Source organism: Macrobrachium rosenbergii, chromosome 8 (genome assembly GCF_040412425.1).
Source record: "Macrobrachium rosenbergii isolate ZJJX-2024 chromosome 8, ASM4041242v1, whole genome shotgun sequence".
Lineage (NCBI taxonomy): Eukaryota > Metazoa > Arthropoda > Malacostraca > Decapoda > Palaemonidae > Macrobrachium > Macrobrachium rosenbergii.
The window spans coordinates 47,429,950-47,453,999 of NC_089748.1; the positions used below are offsets into that span (position 1 = coordinate 47,429,950).

Genomic DNA, 24,050 nt, shown 5'->3' on the forward strand with positions numbered 1-24,050 from the left:
AGCGACGCTTCGGCCACATTCACATCGACGTCATCGGGCCCCTTCCCCCATCAAGCGGGTCCAGATATCTCCTGACGGTGGTAGATCGCTCAACGACGTGGCCTGAAGCCACACCAATGCAAGAAGCCACCGCCAGCGCTTGTGCCGAGGCCCTGCTCTCCAGTTGGGTCAGCCGCTTCGGCGTCCCGGACCACATCACAACCGACAGGGGCCCCGCTTTCCTGTCCGAGTTATGGTCCACCCTGGCTCGGCTGCTGGGGACAATGCATCACACCACTACCGCTTACAACCCAGTGGCCAATAGCTTGGTCAAGCGGTTTCACAGGTCCCTGAAGGCACCTCTCATGGCCCCCTGCATCGCCGAGGACTGGAAATATCAGCTGCCGTGGGTCCTCCTCGGCTTGAGGACCACCCCCAGGGCCGACGGCGCCCTGGCCGCAGCTGAGAAAACCTACGGCGAGTCCCTCGTGGTCCCGGGCGAACTTGTGACAGAAGATCGCCAAAACCCATCAGTGCAGAGGATCCGCGACGTGGTCGGCAAGTTTGCCACCTGCAAGCAGACATATACCGACAGGTCGGCCACTTTCACACCGCCGGGGCTGGCATCCACCACTCACGTCTTCGTCAGGGATGATGCCATCCGCCCGCCACTGACCAAACCCTACAGGGGCCCCTTCTGCGTGCTGGAGTGGAACAACAAGGCGTTCCTGCTTGCATTTTCCGGGAGGAATGATTGGGTATCGATAGACCAGGTCAAGCCCGCCCTCCTGGAGGAGGACACAGACGTCACTGCAGCGCAACCCCTGCCTGGTCATCCTTCACCGCAACCAGGCCCCCGCAAGCAGCGGGCGCGCGGCCGCCCCCGAAAAAGCCCACCCTCACCCACAGTCAGGCAGCCTCACGCACAGAGTGCTCCCCCATTGTCCTCACACAGCCGTGGCACCCTTCAGCGCCCCAGCAGATACGCAGACTGATCAGACGCATCCCACGTCTTGTGGGGGGGAGTATTTGTAAAGTCACCTACAGAGCCGTCTGCGAAGTCTCCACTGAACGCGTCGTTCGCTAAGTCTCTGCTGAGCAAGTTTTCTGTGATGACGTCCCATTTTCTTCGCCTATACAATTGGTCACGCCTAACGTGCCAGGTCACACGAATTCAATCATTTAAACTATGTATATACAGGCGGTCCCCGGTTTACGACGGGGGTTCCGTTCTTGCGCCGCGTCGTAACCCGAAAATCGTCGTAAGCCGGAACATCGTCGAAAATCGTCAAAAATCATAAGAAAACCTTACTTTTAATGCTCTGGGTGCATTGAAAACGATGTAAACTGCATTATTATTGAGTTTTACATCAAAAAAACCTTCAAATTATGATTATTCTGCCATTTTGGGGCCATATTTCTTCCGTCGGATCGGCGTACGACGCGTCGTAACCCCGGAACATGCGTCGTAAGCCAGGAAATAATTTCTGATGAATATATTTGAAAAGCGTCGTAACCTCGGAACGTCGTAAGCCGGAACCGTCGTAAACCGGGGACTGCCTGTATTTGTTCACCTGTTGTCAATTGTGTATCTTGTATTTCTTCGTTCACAGGCATCAAGATTATATCCATATTTGAGTTCTGTCTGTTTTTATATTGTAAAGTGTATTCGCTGGCTGTATATTATTGTTAATTATTATCGACCTCAGGTCACTCACGATCTCATTGTCTTTCACGGCACGGCACCAGTCTGCCGCTATATAAACTGCCTGGATCTTGAATAAAGTAGCAGTTCTCTTTTACCTGCTCGTTTTTTTTGCACCTCTTACATTATAATCAAATGTTTGCTTGGCATGTGGTGTCTCTAAGTCTGGCATAATGAACCAGAAGACTTTTATTACCAGAAAGCTGTATCAAACTTTGAATGATGGCCAAAAGTGCCTGATTCATCATTTCTACGAATAATTTGTTAGATAATCTATATGCAAACATTTTTGACGTTCTGTTTTTGATTTTTTCAAGATTTCATGCATTAGTTTCTCCCACATCTCTTAACAGAATCTGAGTCTTGTTTAATTTCACAGAAAACGAGGCACGACCAAGCAAAAGACACGTAGTTGTAATTATGTATTTTCAAATGTGTTGGTCGATGTGCTGTTGGTTTTGTGACTAATTCTTTCCTTAAAGCTGTGTGTAAATCTATTTGTACACATTCGTGGATAAGGTCATATACTGCTGCTTCTCAAAGAAATAACCTTAAAACCTCTTCAAATACTTGTATATACATATATACCTTAACCCATTCTTGACAGTTAAGTGTCTTAAAAACCCTTATCATAAATAAATTACCACTCCTGATGATTCAGAAATACAAGAAATTACCCATCAAATCTAACAATTGTACAATGCACAAATTTATGTGAAAAACATACAATCAGATTTGCCCAAGTTCAGGAAATAATGGAGTTAGCTGACATGTTACTAAAATGTTCTCAAGACTCCAAAGGTAACATACACTATACCTCTTCATTACCTTCTCACTAGTCAAGGTCACTGTTTTTAATCACAATTATGCAGAGAAAAATAAATTATATCATCATAAACTGCACATAAAGAAAAGGTAATAAAGAAGTGCCCAAAAAGCAGCTTTACTTTACATACAAATGAATACTAAAATGTTTAATCTCAAAGAGAAAATTACACTTCGTTGCTGACAAAATAGAATATTAAGCAAACAACTGAGCCAAAGCACTTTGAGGCTGACCCAAATGGTTGGTTTTTAACAACAAAACTTAAATTTCAGTTCTTTAAAAAATGTACACATAGCTATTTAAAAATTCTCATGACTCTTGAGAAAATTTCTGGACAGAATGGGATAAGTCTCTCAGTTTTCAACACCACAAATATGCTCCCATATATCATTCACATAAAACATTGCTTCAGTTTCTTCAACAGGGGACTGAAGGCCAACAGACAAGGCCCATTTGTCTACCTCAGTGTTAAATCTCGACAATCTTTGATTTATTAGACTATCAAATAGTAAAAAGAGAAAACTGATAATCGAACAATCCCAATTTGCAAAGTAAAAGGCAAAATGCAGTTGGGGTCGAACAGATGCAGATGAGAACCTTTAGCACCATCTACTGCAAGCTAGGCAAGGTTGTCATATATCAAAACAGTCACTGCTGCTGGCCAAGAACCAGCAAGACACCAGATGAACCTTGTGCATTCTTTGATAACAGCGAAAGTTCAGAGGGACACAGGAATGAGAATAGTCTTAAAATTCTGGCAAAGAATAGGCAGAAAAGGATAGCAAGGCCTATGAGAAGAGGACGAAGGTCAAGATACAGGTGGCTAGAAAAAGATGATGCTGTGGCAGATATGGAATCAGAGAAAGAATATGTTTGGAACAAATAAACGGATATAAGATGCGAAAGGAAAACCATATAGTACAGAAACATATGGCATAACAATGAAGGCAGTGCTCTGAGATTCTTCTGTGAAGAGAAAGAATATGAACTATATGACAGAGAAATCAATGCAGAATCAAACATCAGAAGTAGTTAAAAGAATTATTCACATTAAATAAACCAACACCACAATTAATCATTACAGAATCAACCAGAATGCATGGAAACGAGTGCCTGTTCAAATGAATAAATAAATTTGAAAACCCCTAACTAGCAGGATAGAATATCCTATGTGGAACAGACCTATTGGAAATAAATACCAGCATATGTACACTAACAAATACATATACAATACTGTAGTACTGAAATAAAAAAATGTCAGACACAAGAAGGATATAGTACAAGGTACTTTAGGGCTACATCACAGAGGAAGAGACGGGGCCAAAAGAATGAGTGAATCACAGTTATCAGTCAAGGTTAGGGCAACTCAGTGGAATGAGAAAAATACGGAGGAGGAAAACTGCTGAAACACAGCATATTACAGTATAGGTGATGGCATTGATGGTAGGAAAAAAGGAGCTGGATGTTAGTACAGTATACTATCTCGAGAAAACATGGAACAGAATACCCAGACAAGCAATTAGATGAGGCCTGACAAAGGCAAAGAGCACAAGATGGCCTTGCTAAAAAAGTACTGGAACTGGATCCTGATATGAGAAGAAACATCCAAAGAATTTGAAGTATACATTGGTGCCCATCACAGATCATAGTCATAGAGGAAGTTACAGCGAAAAGAAGGAAGATGCCTGTCCAGAGGGCTTCTGTATACCAGATATTCTGGTGTTAATGACTTAGTAAGAGAATAAGCCTTACAATAATGTTTGTGAAAGAGTGGAGAACTGTGAGAACCAAAAATTAGCAAAGCCAAATAAGACTAAGAACTACGATGAAGAGGGGAGGAAGCCAAGGGGTAGAAAAGATGAGCTACTCAGGAATTCTGGCTAAGTGTACCATTATGAACAATGAAAAACTCTTCAGACCATATAACCTCATGCTAGGGATAACCCGACTTCCTTAAAATGTGAATAAGGTGCAAAACAATGACATGGAGTTATGCTCAGTAACAATTAGTATGAGGATATACACAGGTGTTGATCTTTAATTGACCTATGAAAGTAAATCCAAACTGGAAGGTATAAGTTTAAGCCTCAGTACAGAACAAGATAGTACTGTGATTCTCTTGGGTATCCCTTCAAGCTAATGCATTGCTCTCTGTCTCTACTCTTCACCAGTTCCCTTTGGCCTCTTTTCACTTAGACGTTTAACTTCTATGGCTTTACCTCCTGTTATTTTTTTAATTACTTATTGTGCATGTGTGTGTGGTCTACCAGCAATGTCTCAAACCGAAATTCCTCAACAGTGCAAAATTCAATGCATGCTCAATCAAATGAGCCTGTTTGAAGACTCATATAACTTGGTGGCCTGATGACTAGGATGAACAGTATCTTTTCATCTCCAAGTTACCTGTTATGAAAAAAATATATAAATTCAATGCTGTAATTTATCCTTTTTGTATACAAAAAAATAATGTCTCATTACCTACAATACTCTTAACATGTCTGACAGAATTTTTCCTGCATTTAAAAAAGTATAAGAGTGTCTCTAAAACCAAAAAAAGAACAGGTGTAAAAATATCTTTGCTAATGCCCAAATTGGAGCATTTCTTTGTTTCAATGGAAGAGAGAACTGCATAGAGTTTTAGCTAATGTGAATGATTATACTGTGTCCATTCTCAAGCAGTTTAAATTGCCAGTGTGTTTGGAGGCCCAGTGTTTCACTTAATTAACTATACTGCTGCATTTTCTTTCTAAAGTAACAACGGATGACCACATTTCCCATAGTTACAAGACAATGCACAGACACTTTACCACACTACTTCATCTCAAGTTTGATACAAATTCTTGTCCTATTTTCAATTACAGATGAATTGTACAATTTAGGCAGGGTCTATGGCCAAAAAAGTTCAGTGCCTCTCATATAACAACAAAGACGAATTTCCTTCCTGTTAGCACTGAAGGAAAAACCAACAGGATCTAAGGAACAGAAAAATGAAGGGCAATGCTTAAAGGTGTACTACGTAACCAAAGTGTTCGGTTATGCCAAAAGCTGCTGCCAATTCTCAATTCTCTACAAAGGGGAAAAAGGATAACTTCTTGTTCTCTGACCTAACCTAGACCTTATGTAATCGAGATGTTGGTATAGATTATCTTTCGTAAACAATTCCCCAACTTCCTAACATATACTGTACAAAAATTTGAAACACCGCCATTCGTGACTTCTGCTCATCATTGTCAGCCAAAACTGAACTCGGGGATTCCAGTCAAACCCACCATTTCAACAATCATCTTCTCCATGTCATACTCAGTGATCTTTCCATATCTGACTGGACATTTCTACAATGACCCATAAGGCATCTTGGTGCTACACAATACAATACCAGTTTTATGACAGAAGTCTAAACTCTCTCTTTTAATGAAAAATATGTATCACTTATATTTACCACAGAATTATGTTATGTAGATATGAGGCATCACATTCTTTTTATGTTAGTGACAGTTGACGGGAGACAAGCCAAAATCTTGAATGATTAATCAGAAATGGCTAAGGAACGGTCAGTGAACAAAACCTCTCTCTGCTTCTGAGATCACCTATTCCATTTATCAAGCATTTACTCTTGAAATCTGGTGACACATCAATATCTTAATCACAGATAATGTGACGAAAGTGCATTCATAACATACAAGTAATTTTTTAATTCTAGCTGGTCTCAGACACCTTACAAGTACAGCACACAGGCACACCTGACAAGAACTGTTTAATGGTGTGGAAGGCTAAAGCAAACTCAAGGTTTGAGAACATGGTTATGCAGTGACCACTCAGCATGATAGCAGAGGATGTGACCACTCCTAAATACCTGTGACACAAGATGCCATACAATAAGAAATAAGGTTGTATACAGTCATATATACAGTATATTGTGCTGGATTTACTCTCAAAGCCAATAAACTTGTGCATATAAAGAAAAAGTAACAAAGGTTCAAAACGTTATCCTGCAAACATCAGATAAGATGGGTCTTGATTTAAAATGCATAGTACTCTCTTCTGCAAGTCACTTTGGAATTCTGAAGGAGGCACAATACTCATACATAGTCTCACTACCTACATTACTCATAGTTATAACTGAGTTATCCCTCCAAATTTGCAGGGATAGGGGTGCTATTGTAAATTTAAAATTCTTATAAAATAAAGGTCTCTAAAAGACTTGGGCACTCAATCAGCTTTTACAGTTTAGTAGGCTATTAGCAACTTGTGGTTTTGGTGTAAAAAAAATGAACTCGGAATAACTTGGATTAAGAAACAATAGTTATCATTACCTAATACAGAAGGTTACAATACAGATCAGTAGTCTCTTTAAATATGGTAAAAACTCTGAGTCACAAATGCTAACCTTTGTTTCCTATATTTATATACTAAACTCTTGCAAACATCCATCTTGTGCCATTGTCTTATTATTTGCAGCAGTTGAATAGATGTACAGTTCATTACAGAAGGCAGGTTGTAGTGCCTCTGAAATTTGATGAATTGAGATAAATACAATAGCAGAAATGAATGCTAACATACACTCAAATCACACACTAACAGCTAGGCTAAACTGATTTTTTTTTACATCCTATGGCAAACTTTTGATTGTGATAATACAGTAGTTATAACTATGCACTTCATTAGCCATACAAAACACATCAAGTGAACACTAAAACACACACACACAACAAACAAAGAAACAAGATTCTAGACAAGAAACACAGATGCTCCAAAGTTGACAGCATAAATCCAGTCTTCTAGGTGTAATTATTTAGTAAATTTTTGTATACTACTACTTATTGTACAAAGCAACTGCAAAATATAAATACTGTACTACTAAATTTACAATTTTTTAAATACCTCTCCATTATTTAGATTTTTGCTTCCACCACCAGCAGTAGTTTGACAGATTGAAACAAAAGCAAAGATCACTCAGTTTTCTGTGAATATATGTCTTTATCCATCCACTTCCCCCAACCCCCACCAGGAGACTGACAGGTATAAACTCTTGTGACTGGTCAGTCTACTTCTGACCACTTTGAATGCAAGGAGGTTGGGAGGGCAAATTATATAATGGAGAGGAAAGTATTTAAAAAATTAAATCTTAAATTTAGTATTTATATTTCTTAAAAATGAACCTTACCTCTCCATTACATAGCTGATTCCCACATTTGAAAAAGGAGGCAGGCAAAGTGGAAATCAGCAAACCCTCTAAAGTAGCCTCTAAAGGCTACTTAGTAACAAAATATTCTGTACAAAACTAGTGTGAAATCAATCCATCAGCTATTACTGCCACCTTAGGAGGATTACCACTCAGGTACGAGATCCTCATCATGAAGATACCCGAGGTGTCTTTGGAGGGTGCCCACCTTCAGCAGAAGGAGGGGTAGGGTTACTGTGCCAAAACCCTGTAGAGCCAACGATGGACAATAAGTATATACGTACAAAGGTATAGACTTCTAATAATTCAACACCAAGTACCTCAAGCTTCCTAAGAACCAACCAAGTTTAAAAAGCAGTAGACCAAAAAAGGCTACCAATCGACTCACAACATATCCCCTGCAAAAACCAGAGTTAAAATTCTGCAATAACTTTACTTAATCTCCATTCCATGAAGATAAACTACAGTATTGCAAATACAAGATTACCAAGCCACTGAGTGATTTCAGCATCTTATCCAAAGTTAAGTTCTTTTCAGATTTTAAAAGTTGTAGCCACTGCTAGCATGTCAAGTGGCTTACCTTCCATTAAGGAGATAAATTGGCATGAGAGTCCTTAACCAAAGTCCTAATGAAAAGGACATTACATTCCTACTCTTCGGAAGGCCTGGTTTCCGAATCGCTATACACAGAACTTTTACATCAGGTTTAATCCTTTTAGTGCAATACCAACAATTCTTGAAGTCCTTACTGGACCCCCATGGGGTCAAGTTCTTCATGCCCTAGTGACACCAGGCTAGGTAAAGATACTGTTGTAGGTAAGGGCCTAGCCCAAAACCATACTTAGCCTAAATTAAGACAAAAATAATTTCCTTGCTTTTAGCAAAGCCTACCTTAACTGAAAAAGCATGTAGCTTTCTCACTCTTTAGTAGTAGCTAAGGCAACTGTGAAATTTCCATAGAAACTACGTTACAAGGAGCTTGTTCCAAAACAGTTCAAACGGAAGACAACATAAAGAACTGAAGAACCACATACAGATTCCAAGGTAAAGCACTTATCAAGAGACTTTGGGAAACTCCACCTTTACACCTTGGTAGGTATCTAGATGTCTTTGTCCTCAGACAAGGCTATAGCTAAAGCCAACATGGTGCTGTAGCCTTGAAGGCTCCTACCAAGAAATTTTCTCATGCCTGAGGAACAAAAGAAACCTGACATGTTGTTTATATAGGTATCGGTGCTGGAAAAAAAACCCTTAATGTGGGACCATGACTTCCACCCTGACTACTGGTGTTGGAAGAATCTGTAAGGGCGTCAAACCGCCTCTCCATTCTTTTATTTTGCTCCTCATATGTTACATTAATCACACATCATATATTTACTTGTTATTATTTCCAGATTCTTTATGTATCTCATCGTATGCATCATTGTACAGCCTTTCCGCCGATATATATATCTGCCTTTTACATGTTCTGTAACGCATTATATATGTCTTCTTATGCCTATTAACAAACAATTTCTGTATGGACGAAGCGGGGGGGCCTCAGGTCGCCTGCTACCTTTCCGTCCACTTGTCGCATTATAAACACCTGTCGAGAATAATAGAGAATCAGTCTTTCACTTCTGACATTTCTTGAACCTCACAAATCAATTACAGTACAGTACAGTATTAGATTCTCTCTGAGCACTGATAATGGCATTACTGCAAGATCCCACTTTGAGCTCCCAGAACCATGCACCATCCCACGCAGTCATTGTAGCTTGTGGGATTGTGATGAAACCTTTCATCTCTTGGCTCCTTGCATCCACCACTCAAAGGAACAGGAAACCCAGCTTTCCCTGGTCACCTGGGGTAATCAACACCAAGAGACAACTTACAATCCCCTAACACACTGATTGCTTCCTGAAACACAGCAAAAGGAGTTAGTTAGTTATAAATGATTTGTTTAACCAGACCTCTGAACTCTTTTAGGGTTCTTCTCGGGCTGGGAAAAGAATGGGGGAAAGAGTACATAAAAAAATTAAGTAGTTAACTAAATAAATAAATAATAACAAAGGGGGAGTTAGAAAAAAACAATCAGAGAAAAAAAAAGGGGGGAAGATTATATTTTTACTTATCAATTTAATTTTGTTTAGGAAAAAGAATGATATTATTAATTGAAAAGTTATTACCTTCTGCTAGAATATCCTTTATTGATTTATTTTGTAAATAAGCCTTTCTTTCATGATGCCATCTGGGACAGTCAATCAAGATGTGTTTGATTGTTACTGGATTCAGTTACATCTTTCACAAGTTATTGGGTTTGTGTGCGGAGTTGACATCAGATGACCATGCAGTCTGGATGTCCTATTCTGAGTCTTGTTAAATAACCTCATTGATTCTTTGCTTGTGGGTAGAAGAATGCCATTTTTAACTTCGTTCTTAATTTGTTTTAGTTTGTTTTGTGGGGGGTATATTTGTTCAATCATTTTGCCAATCCCTATAAATTAAGGGTTTAACAGCAAAAGGAGGAAAAACATTAAAGTCTAGACCTAACCAGGGAACAGCTTAGTGTCCACTGCCCAAGCTAGAGGATTATGCACTGGTGAACAAAAAACTGGCAAAAATATAAAAAAATTCCACTTGGTCTCAAACAGGTCTGCACCTCTGGACGTTGAGCCCTTGCTGTTGCTACTACTTTCTCAGTGGCTGAGTACAACCACTAAAACTTTCATACCGCATAATTACTTCCAGTAAGGTAATAACTCCGGATAAGGTTATTTGTTAATTTTACCAAACACGTAAGGAAAAAAGGGCAGTGCCCTTAGACATCACAGTATTGATTCATCCTTATGCATAAAATGAGTGTCTTCTCTAACAGCCTTAATCTCTTTTAAGTAAACTCTAATTGCCCTTATAAGGTCCAGTCTGCATTTAACAACCTTGAGAAGGGAAAGGCCTCAATATAGTTATTTTTGCTCTCAGCCTAGATCAAGAACAAAAGATTATCATCTTCATGCAAATGCCAGCATTCCACATTTGGAATTCTCTTACCCTTTCACAGGTCTTAGGGCTATCAAGCGAGGGTTTAATTGCTTCAAGAGGCTTTTACTAGACTCAAACAGCTTTGGAATCAAAAACTAAACCCCATCAAGGTTCCCAAAAAGTTATGGTGCACCAGGCACCTTAATTCCACACAACACAAAGACCTCCTGGGGTCCAGGTTATAAGCAATGTCTAGTTGAGCATTACCTAAAACGCAGGCAAACATAGATTTAAAATCTCTAACAGCTGGAACTGACAGCATTTAGAGTACCTTGGAAACTAAAGAACTTAATGAAGTTGCCTGTAGGGGTGCATGCCTAGGAAATACCTCCAGCCCAACTTCAGAAGAAAGTAACCACTGCCTCCAAAAACATTGATACAGTTAAACCTCTTGCAAACTTTAGGTTAGATTTTCAGTTCACACCAGAAAAACATGATGCTAGAGACTGCAAGGACACAGTGCCCAAGTTTGGTAACTGTATGAATACCTTACCTATGTAGTAAGCCATGGCAGTTAAGCTTTGGAATTGCACATCAATTCTTCTGTATATATCTTGTGCACTCTAACCGAGCTCCGCCAAGGGATGAGAAGCCCAGCAATTCCTGGCTTTCCAAAGTATACTTGTTACTGTTATCAATTTACTTCTACTCTCAAAAGATACATATTCGTAAACTCTGAGGGAATGTCTTTGGCTGCCAGCTTCCGCCACTCATAGTAGTGTTAGGATTGAACTGCTTCATGAAAGTACTGGCATCATCAAACTGTGCAAGCTTGTCACCAAGGCTCTTTGATATTTGACATACCTTATGAGATTCTGACCCTTCTTTCCTGGTACCTTACTGTAATGCTACTTCCTCCTGTTAAAGAATTATCAATCCCTTATTTATTGGCATCTGTGTCACTCCAGTAATTTAGCAACATCCTCTTTGTCCATCCTTGTGCAAAAATCTCATGTCCTCCTGGATGTTATCAGAAGAGAAGCCCGTGCACTTGAGGATTCTCGTAGGGCCAAGCTGCTCTTTATGTGCCAGTGACAGTACAAACCGAGTGCTTAAATGATCCTTAATTCAAGGGTTGAATGAGAAAGGTAATGCTAGCAGGCAAAAACACCTCAATATTGTGACAATTGAAACAGGATGAAGCGAGTACTATCAATGAGGAAAAGGAATCTGAGAAAACTACTCTATCTGGTGTAATCCCAAGGGCAGAAAAACATGGCAAATCATGTAGTTAAGGTTGATGGGCGTAGTCACCCATGCTCTCATGCTCCAAGTAGGACTCGCAGATTAACAAAGCTGCACCTTAAGAAATGCATTCAGTGTTCCTGTATTCTCTTGGCTGTAAATTTATTGCAACATTAATTTCACATTACCAGTACTGGTAAGCACAGCAAGGGTGATAATGGTCCTTTGGTAGCCTTTGCACTCTCTTGTATTTTTCAACATAGACAAAAATCTTGTTTTTCATCTTACAGAAGAGGCCTATCCCATCCAGGGTTGACTTATTTGGTGCTGAAACAAGTCATATATTTGTTGATTCAGGATCTCCACATACACCTAAGTAGCCTTCTCCTTCAACATGCAACTTCCTTGGATGTTTTTAAAAGCTAAATATCAGCTCTCTCTCTCTCTCTCTCTCTCTCTCTCAAACCTCTTGTACCAACTGCAATTTGTAGCAGATGTGGCTTTGTGGTTTGGTTCTCCAGCTCCATCCTTCAGATCAATAATAAGATTTTCATAGCTGACCATCTGGGTAGATTAGCTGGCCAGCCCTGGGTTCAAATTCTGGAAGTAGATGAAATGGGGCTTCTCCAACTCCTCGATGACTGGGTCACATATCTTCATGAAGTAAGGAAGATAAGAGTGCTTTAGCAATGCTCTTGGCACCAAACCCAATTTCACTTCATGAGCTGTTCTCTTGCAAATGTTCTTTGGTTTTGAAGCCTCACCACACACACTGCACTATGACTGGTACTTAAGTGTTCATGCCATTCATATTACAAATACTTACAATCACACAGTACACTAACTTCACAGACTGCAACAGTTCAGAATTGACTTGAAAATTCAGAACCAATAACAGTTCAGAACTGACTTGAAAATTCAGAACCAATTTAGCCATTCAAATTTACAAAGACATGGTTCACTGCCATAATGAAAGAGATCATAGTATGAGGGTAAGTATCCTCACTTATGAATGCTGGATGCTAACTGATATCATGAATGGCCCATGCACAAGTCATCTAAACGATATGCACAGAAATTCAGTTTATTTCCTAGCAAGACAATACAGTCTACTCTGTCCCCTCTAAAGTGGGATTTTTAAAAAGTGCTGGCACAGACATATTACAACAAGTTTCTGGTTGGAGATATTCAGCAAATTTCTGGTTAGGACACTAACTTTAAACAATTCCTCTATAAAGCAAATATCATACAGGCATAAATATGTAAGAATGATCCTTGCCATCAAAGGAATGGTAAGAGGTCTATACCTAACGCAAACTAATGCAGTTATATAACAAAGGATGAAGGAAAAAACTATGGTTTACATAATATATTGAACTAAACAATTATACAAAATTCCTTAAGAACAGTTGCAGTCTCAGACAAAATTCTCTGATTTCATGAAATTTTTTTTCATAAATCAATTAGATGAAGACTACACCATACTTCAGTGCTATATTGTTTGACCAAATGCAATCCAGGAAAAATAAACCTTGACCTTCATTTTATGAAAAACTGCCTATCAACACATTTGGACATCCATCATTAATTCAAATAACTCAGATATACTCGGTAATGTGTCATAGATAGTAGAATGGTGTACAGTCAGGGCATGTGCAGCAGCTGTAGTCTGAGAGACTGAGAAGGGGTGAAAGGAACAAATAATGTTAGCTGGGTGACTGAATGCGTAAGATAAAAGTGCAGTAGGAGAAAAGTTGTGATAATGAATGTGTATAGGCCAGGATTTGAAGATGAATGCAAATGAAAGAGAAGCCTTATTGGCTTTGGTAACAAGGAATTGGTTGTGCAAGGCAGGTTAAAGGTAAAGGTAGGCGCCCCCCCCCCACACACACACACACTATTGTAGAATTATTGATGTACTACCAGAAGGATTTCCACAAGAATAGGCACAGAAAGCTCACCAGCAGTGCATGAAACACCTTACACACAGTGCTATTTACCTCTTACACAAACACTCTTTTTTTCCTATGTTCAGGCCTCTTCTTTCCACTCATTATAAATATATATACTTGCATATATACTCATTATAAATATATATACTTGCAATACAAAATTCATTCAAGCTAAAAAATGCAATAACAAACAAGCCCTTTTGCTTGCTACCTTTTAGCAGCAAGCAAAGCAAGAGCCAGTTTATATTTCAGTATACTGTATATAAAACTGATTCATATCCAGTCAGTATTAAAATACGTACCTCAAGGCTAAATTTTCACTTTTCTAAAAGTAGCATAATATTCAAAATCCTAATGTGAAAGAAAAATCGGTAAGTATACTTAAGACAGAGGAGAGTTTTTGCAGACTAAACTGCAGCATTATTCACATGACAACTAATGTCCCCTTTTGCACTGTTTACTTACTTTTAACTATTCCTCACTTCCATCTGCTCTCATCATGCTTAAATGGCTAATTATTTTTTACTTTTTCCAGCAGCACCTGCTTAATTTTCATTAAGAACTAATCATCTGGGCTAACCCCGTCTAAAATTTTATTCAGCGGGCCAGTTAATGTACAATATAATAAAAAATAAGTTGATAAAGCAAATAACCACCACCACCAACACCAAAGCCATTGCTGATAAAGAATTTTTAGAATTCAGATGAGCACACTTTAATCTAACATCTGTGGGAGTATTAGTGCAAACAAATGCCATATTCATAACGAAGCTATCAGTGTTCACTCTTCCTACATTATATTCTCTACCAGCTTACATGTACAACCATAAAGAACATGTGTTCAAATATCTACCTTGCTAGTCAGTTTTTACAAATCTGCAATTTACTGTTAAAACATGCAGGTAAGATATTTGTTGCTGTCTTACAGCAGAGGAACTTACTACTTAATTCACAAGATTTATGAAACAAGTAGATAAATACTTTATACAGTATATAGTGCTTCTCATGGGGGTATCATTACAGCTCACAAAAAATCTTATTTATTGATTACTACACTGTACATGTAATCCACCCATGGTTAAGGGATATGAAATTGTCCCTAACAATACATCAGATTTCATTAAATATTTCCTGACAAGATCTCTTCCACTTTAAATCATGCTAAGTAGAAACTGATCTCCTAGAATATTTTCAAAAGACATAAATGAAATTCATATAATAATTACAATTAGGGATGGATGCATGGGATTTTGCGACACCAGGTTTAATAAATTATCAAAATCAAATACTTTCAAACATCATTTACATTCTAAAGTACTTTCCCATGTAAAGGGATACCTCCCTTTCACAAAACTCCTGTATTTCTACACTTCCAAAATTCCTCAAGGTCGGAGAAAAAATGACAACTGATGCACAAATTTTACAGGAGATTGTTCCAGGGTTCCCAAGAAATTGCTGCAATCTACACAATACTAATTAAACCTGGAGATTGCTTGATAATCAAAGGATAATGAAGAAATCTATCAACAATCCAGGAAACTTCCCAGATACCCAAAAATCAATGAAACAAGCAAAACAGATCATACTGGATATCTACAGAAATGGATGATGTTTATAATAAGCAAAGTTATTTCCGGGGTTCCTACAAGTGGCTGAAACCTAGTGTAAAAACTGAATAAAGTTTCAGGGGCTTGAATACTGTACAGTATTGGTAAAATCTATCAACCTAATACAGTTAATTGTTCAAAATTCTTAGATTACGGAAATTTATAAACAACAATGTCCACCAGATATATAAATCTAAGTAAGGCACCTCTTGCAGGAAATGACTAAATTATAAATCCACATTACAGTAACTTATTTACTATTACAAGGCATAGAAATGCGTCCACTCCCAGCTTTAATCAATTAAAAAACTGTCCTATTTGGTACAGGATACATAAAGCCCGTGACAAACATTTCTCACTTGTATCTACTAAATAGTTAACAGTTTTATCTCTGGGACACACCCAAACATTAGATGGTTTTAAAATGCAATAAGAGGTATTTATTAACTTCAAACTGCAAAGTGGCATCTAATAACTCATTCTTACTTTACAAACAAAAATTACATTTCATTAAAAAACAAGAAGGCTACATAAACAGGCATCTTTCAGAAGCACGAAGTAAAAACCAAGCACCATAAAAAAAAAAAGTTTAAGAGTAAACAAAGAAAATCAGCTACTGTATTGCAAATAAGTCAATGATTTCAAACTACAGCAATCATATGCATCAAAACAAAAGACTTAAAATCCTTCCAATAATTATATTTCAAAATGTATACCATCATGGATTACACAACTGTACACTAATCTAAATACATTATCAAGGGTACACATGCAAATTACTCTACTTACAAAAAAGTTAAGTATACCTTAGTTTAACCATACCACTGAGCTGATTAACAGCTCTCCTAGGGCTGGCCCCAAGGATTAGACTTATTTTACGTGGCTAAGAACCAATTGGTTACCTAGCAACGGGACCTACAGCTTATTGTGAAATCCGAACCACATTATACCGAGAAACGAATTTCTATCACCAGAAATAAATTCCTCTAATTCTTCATTGGCCGGCCAGAGACTCGAACTCGGGTCTAGCAGAGTGCTACCCGAGAACAACTACTCTACATACAAAATATTACCAAGGATGCAAACTTGCAAACAACTGCATCACTAGCACAATATTTTTGTAATAAGCTACATCAGAAGCATAATGTTTTTAAAGCAAAATTACCACCAGTATTAACATTTCTTTTCCTCTACATCCTCATCTTTCTTACAACAATCCACTCACATCCATTCATAGCCGTTTCTGCTAATTTTGTATTGTGACGTTTCTTGCTATACAATGCATTACACAGATTACACATTAAAATATACAGCAGAAACCCCAATACAGTATTATTTAGGACCAAGGTTTCACTGGATAATAGATATCACTTGCTACTTACCAAACCTTGGATGAAATGGCTAAAAATAGATACAGTTCAACAACGTTCACCTGAAGCATTTCATGTTGAAAGTGTGGATGCTAATTCAACGATATGAGTGAAAGAGAGAGATCAGAGGGCAATGTGGTCATCATTCACTGTGAATGATTCAAACTGGCCTAAGCTATTTTAGTGCATGTCACCCTTGTTTTTCCTGCATCTTTGTAATTGGTCTGAATCTGTATCATCCCTTTGGTATTGTGCTGAAACAATCTAAATCTTTTTTTTAAAACAATTAACAATTATCTGTGAATGCTATAAAAAATAAACATCAATCATTGCCAAAGTACAACACGTTGCACCTCAAGACTGCAAAGTCTGCTATCTTTAAATATCATGTGCATCCATCATGACTGTACCTTGACAAATCTGTTGCTGGCTTATTTAGGTACATTTAAAAACATTTATATCCTTTAAATGGTATGTTAATAATTATTGTGAAATAAATTTAAGTCTTTTATTATCCAAATTACATACCTTACTAAAGTTCACGTGTGAAATCTGTCTTCAATATTATGTTGAAGATGTAACACAATGGTGATTAGTGCTGTAATACTTAGGTAATGAAATTATCTGAGACATTACTTAACATAATTGCACAGTAGGTTTTCTTTTGTTGTTGTTGAATTCAGCATCAGAGCAAACAAACCATAAAACTGACCTCAACACTCCATCATCAAATATCTGACAATGAAAAAATACAAAAGTTATAAAACAATAAAAAAAAACACTCACGGCAATTAGGCTATATTACATTTCTCTGGGAAATGATAATACTGTGCAATATTATGAAAAATATTTAGTAGAACTCGATTATATATTCTGGGTAGTACTCTCCTTTCTCGTATTTCACGAATACTGTAGGTGCTGTGATATTATCAACAGTAGTGTCATAAAGAGCACCAGTATTGGGATTAGGTGGCGGACGAGTATAGGAAGAATTTCCTTCAGTCACCATCCCGATAATAACTTGAGCCAGAAACATGTGGATTCGTCCAAAATCATCTGGCCTGCAGTACGTACGGCCAACTGCAGCACTGTAAAAAAAAACATTTATACATGTACAGTGCACAGTGAGGCTATAAAAGTATATGTATATATGTAGGTATAGGCGTAAAATAAATTAAATAGTATATATATATATATATATATATATATATATATATATATATATATATATATATATATATATATATATATATATATATATATATATATATATATATATATATATACAGTCAACCTCTGCTATTTGTGGCCTCACACTTCGGCTTCACCGATTTGCGGATTTTTCTGTGGAACTTATACCCAAATTATTCACAATAAATTCAGCAATTCACCAACTTTTTTGTTGAGAAATATTCACTGAGTAGTGTATTTTGATGTTATTTTCATGACTAAATACATTTTTGGTGATAAAAACATGATTTACTAATTTTCAGATATTAATATTAAAGTAAACACAGCATATCATATTTTTTTTTTTTTCATGCATTTCAATACATACTGAACTTGTGAATTCCTAGTGTTTTTCCTAATGTTTCCCTGTTCTGTAAAAAGAAAATAGGACAACCTCAATACTCTAACAGAGAAAAGGCCCTGACTGAATGTAGGGGGAGAGATGAGTTCAGGTTTCACACTTAGCTGTAAGCCATATATTTTTAAGGGTAATGTTGTAAAATGACTTTGAAATGATATTAAAGTGTTTTAGGATGATAGTTTAAGGTATATTTGGTGTAGGATGAGAGTTTAAGGTGTACACTTGGTGTCTGAACCATTAAATGGACAGTTATAAATGTTTTTACAGGTAGTCTTTGGTGTCTGACCTGTTTAAATGTGCAGTTATAAGAGTTTTTTGGGGGGTGTCAACTGTGTATATTATATATTATAATTATATATTATATATTATATATTATATATTATATATTATATATTATATATTATATATTATATATTATATATTATATATTATATATTATATATTATATATTATATATTATATATTATATATTATATATTATATATTATATATATATATTATATATTATATATTATATATTATATATTATATATTATATATTATATATTATATATTATATATTATATATTATATATTATATATTATATATTATATATTATATATTATATATTAATTATAATTATAATTATAATTATAATTATATATTATATATTATATATTATATATTATATATTATATATTATATATTATATATTATATATTATATATATATATTATATATTATATATAATATATATATAATATATAATATATAATATATAATATATATTATATGTAATATTATATATTATATATAATATATATTATATATATATATATATATATATATATATATATATATATATATATATATATATATATATATATATATATATATTATATATATATATATATATATATATATTATATATTATATATATATATATATATATATATATATATATTATATATTATATATTATATATTATATATATATATATATATATATATATATATATATATATATATATATATATATATATATATATATATATATATATATATATATATATATATATATATATATATATATATATGCAATCGTTGAGCTTTTAGTATGGTCCTACCAAACCAGCAGTATCAACAAACCACATATTTTCCAAGTGACTGTTTTTCCTGAGACAGCTAACAGTAACATATTTCAATACATTGATTTAAGTGACACTGTAACCCCAATAAGTGGATCTGATCTCTATTCAGCCAACTTCTTGCCAAAGAGCACTGTCACCTATGATTTGTCCTTGTACAAAAACGTAAATTTCTACAAAAAAAAAAAAAAGTTTCATGAACACAATCCATTTTTATTCTTAATTTCCCCTTCCACAAACAGGTGGTGATGATGCTTCAGAGCAAAGCTGCAGATGGAATAAGAAGTACGAAAGGAGGGGGTATCTAACCAAACTTCACTGCAAGGTCATACTTACAAATAACTGTTCATCCACTTCAATAAAGCTAATTCTTTTACAAAGTTATTTCAATGCACAGGTATTTTCATTGGGTAATTTTCTGAGTGCACTGTTGCACTTTCCTATTTTCAACAATGCCTAATGGAAGGAGGAATCTGCTGTGAAACTCTGGATATGGAACCATCTTACTTCTGAAAAAACATGAGCACAACCAAAACTTACCACTCACGAAAGATGGGTCTCACTCTTCTGTCAACGGAATTTCGGGAGAACTGTCTACTATCGACAAGGCCTTCTAGTCAACACTTTCCATTGTAGTCATTTTATTACAGATCTGTTCATAATCCTGTTTTCCTGCCTTCTACATTTTACCTCTATAGTTACACAGATAGCATAAGACTTTTGTTTTACCAGAGTTGATAAAAACCAAAATGCAAAGGACAGTACTTTTGTAATGCAGAATAATAAATATATACAGAAATAATTCATCTCTGTCACTTATAAGGAAATTATCAAGGTACATACTGTACTTACCTATTGGAAAAATAAGTGCCTTGGCCAAAATCTTGATTGCTGGTATCATTCTGACGCCAGTCGAAATTCTCCTTACAAATAACGTCCGTGTCTTTTGGATTGACACCATGGAAAAGTTTCTGCATATTTAGCTGATTCTCATCATACCTGACAAAACCAGAAAGTATGTGCTAGGTATATAAGTCTAATTTTGTTACATATTAAATGTCCAGAATTTTCCTAAAAAAAAAAAAAGAAAAAAACTTTATGCATACATACAAAACAAGATTTCACTTGTATATGAGCGCACATTCAAGTTAAAATCGCTTTACTTTAAGAGGCCGCTTGCAGTTCGTCCTCTAGGCAAAAGTTCAGAATCCTCAGTACCTACGGTAAAAACCACTTTTATCACCATACCACAAATACTTACATCTTTGGTTGTATACTTTTTGGTGTTACATCATGTATCAAAGATCTCTCTCAAGATTACAAGTTTTAATTGAAATTACTATTTATTTATAGAACACCCATGAAAATGATTTCTCACTCCTATTCAGATCATGCATATTAAGACTTATATATTAAAAGTTAAAATATACTGTGCCAATTTCAGTAACCAGAGAGATAATTACCTCCTGGAAAGTTCTTCCTTTCTGAGGTGCAACAAGCGCCACAAGTACGGATTTTGAAGTCTCTTTATAGAGACAATAAAGGCTGTGGGGAGTGTGAGACGTACTCTAGTTGCCACTTCCAGGTACTCATTACTGTCTGCATCTAGCGGCACCAGCAAGTGGGTCTGATCAGCTGGCATGGGACTCCAGTGAGAAGGCAACGATGATCTTTGATCGTCAGCGTCAGCAGGTTTCCTCTGATACGTAAGCCCAGCTGGCCTTCGTCTAATTTCCCTTTCCTCATCTGTCACCATGTTCACCTGTACCATTCTAGAAAATTCAAGTTTAAACTTACTCTCACCAGTGCATATCAACATACTCGATGACGGATCAGACAAATACAGCTTCTCCACATCCTCGCAGGAGGCGTTTCCTATAAAGTTTGCCTTCCCAAACTGAATCCATTTTCCTTGCTCATCTTGACAGTACCATTCAAACACCGTGGCTTTCGGGTGTTGGAAGAGGACAGACGACTGTGTTGATAAGCGTCGAATTTTCAGAGTTGCGTCACTTCTTGTTATTGTCATAGTTCGGAAATCTGCTTTCCAGGAATTAGTTCCTACCACATTCATCAGTTCTTTAGCGTGGTCTTCTACTTTACTCTTGTCGAGGGCTGGCACCTCAGTGGACGCCTGATGTACATCCCGATAAGCACTTTCTAATTTCTTCGACTGAAAGACACGAAGATTGTACCATTTCTTATCCTTTTCAACTTGCCAATGGAATAGACTTTTAGAATGAAGATATTTGCATCCTTTTTTCTCATTTATGCATTTATTATCTACTGAGAAAACACATATTTCAGGAACTACAACATCGCCTATCAAATCGGTAGATTTTACTGTCTTCGATTTGTTTATCTTATTAGCTTTTTTCTTGGATGTCGACGGTCTATCTTTTTTATTCTCATCTTCAGAATCTTCCGAATGATCTGTATCACTGCCGTCATCTGGTAAGCTGTCTGGTCCACAAGCAGCTTTCTCGTCCTCCTCCTCCTTCTTCTTCTTCTTCTTTTTAGGCGTGTCTTTTTCACTGGAATCCTTCCCGACAGACGCACCCATCGACGATATTAAAAGTAACAGAATATCACGAGGACTTTCATTCAGTGAAACTCCAGATGCCTTCAAGAGTGAGCTGCACTGTTTGTCAATTATATTATGATTAAGAGAGCAGCCTTTCACACTACACTTTCCAGAACCTAAAACATAAGTCTTACAAATATGTAACCATCTACAAGAGTCATTTTTGCATCCTTGGTCACTGTTGTAGTTTTGACACACCCTGGGTTTAAAGTTAACCTTAAACAATTTCTTCATAACTTGGTGCAATATGTCTCTCTGAATCAAGTCCAAATAGAATTTAGAGAGAATTTTACTGTTGTGGTTGGTGTCCCACCGATGTCCATATTCACAGTTTGTTCCTGAATTGCAATATTCTGTAACGTAGGTTTTGCATATGTGGAGTTTCTCACAAGTGTCCTTGGCATTACAACTGTCCTCTGTGAAATAGTCAGCGCACAAAGAGACCTTGGGGACAAGCTCAATCATGGCATCTTTTCCTTTGCCCATTATAGCAAATAAATCTTTCCGTGAACGGGCGCATCTGATAACCTCATCTGAATGTCTGTCAACATGGCGTCCAATTGTTTCTGCTTTCTCATAGTGTCCTCGAAATATGGCAAGGGTTTTCACTAGTGTGTCTACTCTCAAATCCGACTGCGCAGGTCTCTTTTTATCTGGTGCCTGGTCAGTGTTTGGCTTCTTTTCTGCTTCTACGCTTTCAAAACGAGGAACAACATGAGGTTCCAGAACTCCAACAGATTCTTCATAAGATGGTGGCGGCGGCCTATCAGGGTAATACAGGTGGTTTAGTAACGGAGGCCTGTTTCCCTGTACATTAAGTGGCCTTGTATCACATATACTTCCGTAAGGTGGAGCTCCCTGTGATGCAAAGGAATGCCCAACTTGAAAAAGACTGGGAGGAGGTTGCTGAGCGTGCTGGGAGCGGACAGGACGAGGCTGATGTACAGTAATGTTTGTGTGATAAGGAGTTGGATGAAAGGCTGGTTGTTGATACTGCCGATTACCTAAAGCACTGTTTTTATCATAACCACCTCCTAGAGAGGGACTTTTGCCTCTTGCTTTGGGGTATGGCTGTTCTCTGGAACTGGCTAAGTTAACCATTGACGTACTTTTCCGCGTATCCTGTAATTTGGAATAAATACAACCTAAGTTAGTGACTTGATTATTCAAAAAAAAGATGCTATTTTGTCTGTATACAGTTACAAAAGAAATCACACTATTAGCACTAACTCTAAAAACATCATTACATTAAAGTTATCAAAACAGGGTGTATATCCTCAAATTTGCAATTCTGCCAGGTTTTCTTCAAACAATTACAGGAAATTAAAAAGTTTCAAAAACACAATGTTCATACTTTTAAATACAAGTTGTTAACATATTACCTAGATAAAAATTGTTTTGTAGCCAGACAATGGAGAAGGCTACAAACTCCACCCCCTCCCCCCTCCCCACATAAGTTCTAGCCTCCTGACAAATCCAAGACTGAGAAAACTGGCTCTCACACAATAATGCAGGATCCGTTTTTGAGCAGCACATTCAATATGGAGGTAAGCTTCATGGCTCCAGATGCCCCCTTAAGTGAGTGCTCACATGCCTTTAAAACTGCATAAAGTGAATGACTACGAACACATCACATCCATGACAATTCTCAACCTTTGGCTTCATACGTAAGAACCAATTCATTTTTGGCCATCACTATCCAAGTGACAGGTATCCAATCTACAGGAGGGCTGAGATTCAACATACAACTGATGAAAAAGCGGCCTCCAACAACATACTCTCTCTTTTCACTGCTTACCTTATTCAGCTACTTCTGATGTGGAAGGTAATGAAGGTTTCATATCTTTTCTGAAGTTTCTCACCCATCCCTTGCTCTTTTCTCTCCTACCCTGAGTTGTTACTCCTTCAACTACCAACTGTG

General features: G+C 36.9%; 1 protein-coding gene across 4 annotated transcripts in view; it reads right to left on the reverse strand.

Annotated features, from left to right (window-relative positions):
* Nucleotides 1-13,254: 13,254 nt before the first annotated feature.
* Nucleotides 13,255-24,050, reverse strand: part of LOC136840811 (protein mono-ADP-ribosyltransferase PARP12-like) — a 124,132-nt gene continuing 113,336 nt past the window's right edge. For all 4 annotated transcript variants that reach the window (XM_067107722.1, XM_067107721.1, XM_067107723.1 and 1 more), the window contains 3 exons: nt 21,009-23,251; nt 20,398-20,544; nt 13,255-17,915 (listed from right to left, as the gene is read on the reverse strand). In XM_067107722.1, the coding sequence (XP_066963823.1) occupies nt 17,678-17,915; nt 20,398-20,544; nt 21,009-23,251 (2,628 nt within the window). In that variant the 3' untranslated portion in view covers nt 13,255-17,677. The remainder of the gene's footprint in view (nt 17,916-20,397; nt 20,545-21,008; nt 23,252-24,050) is intronic.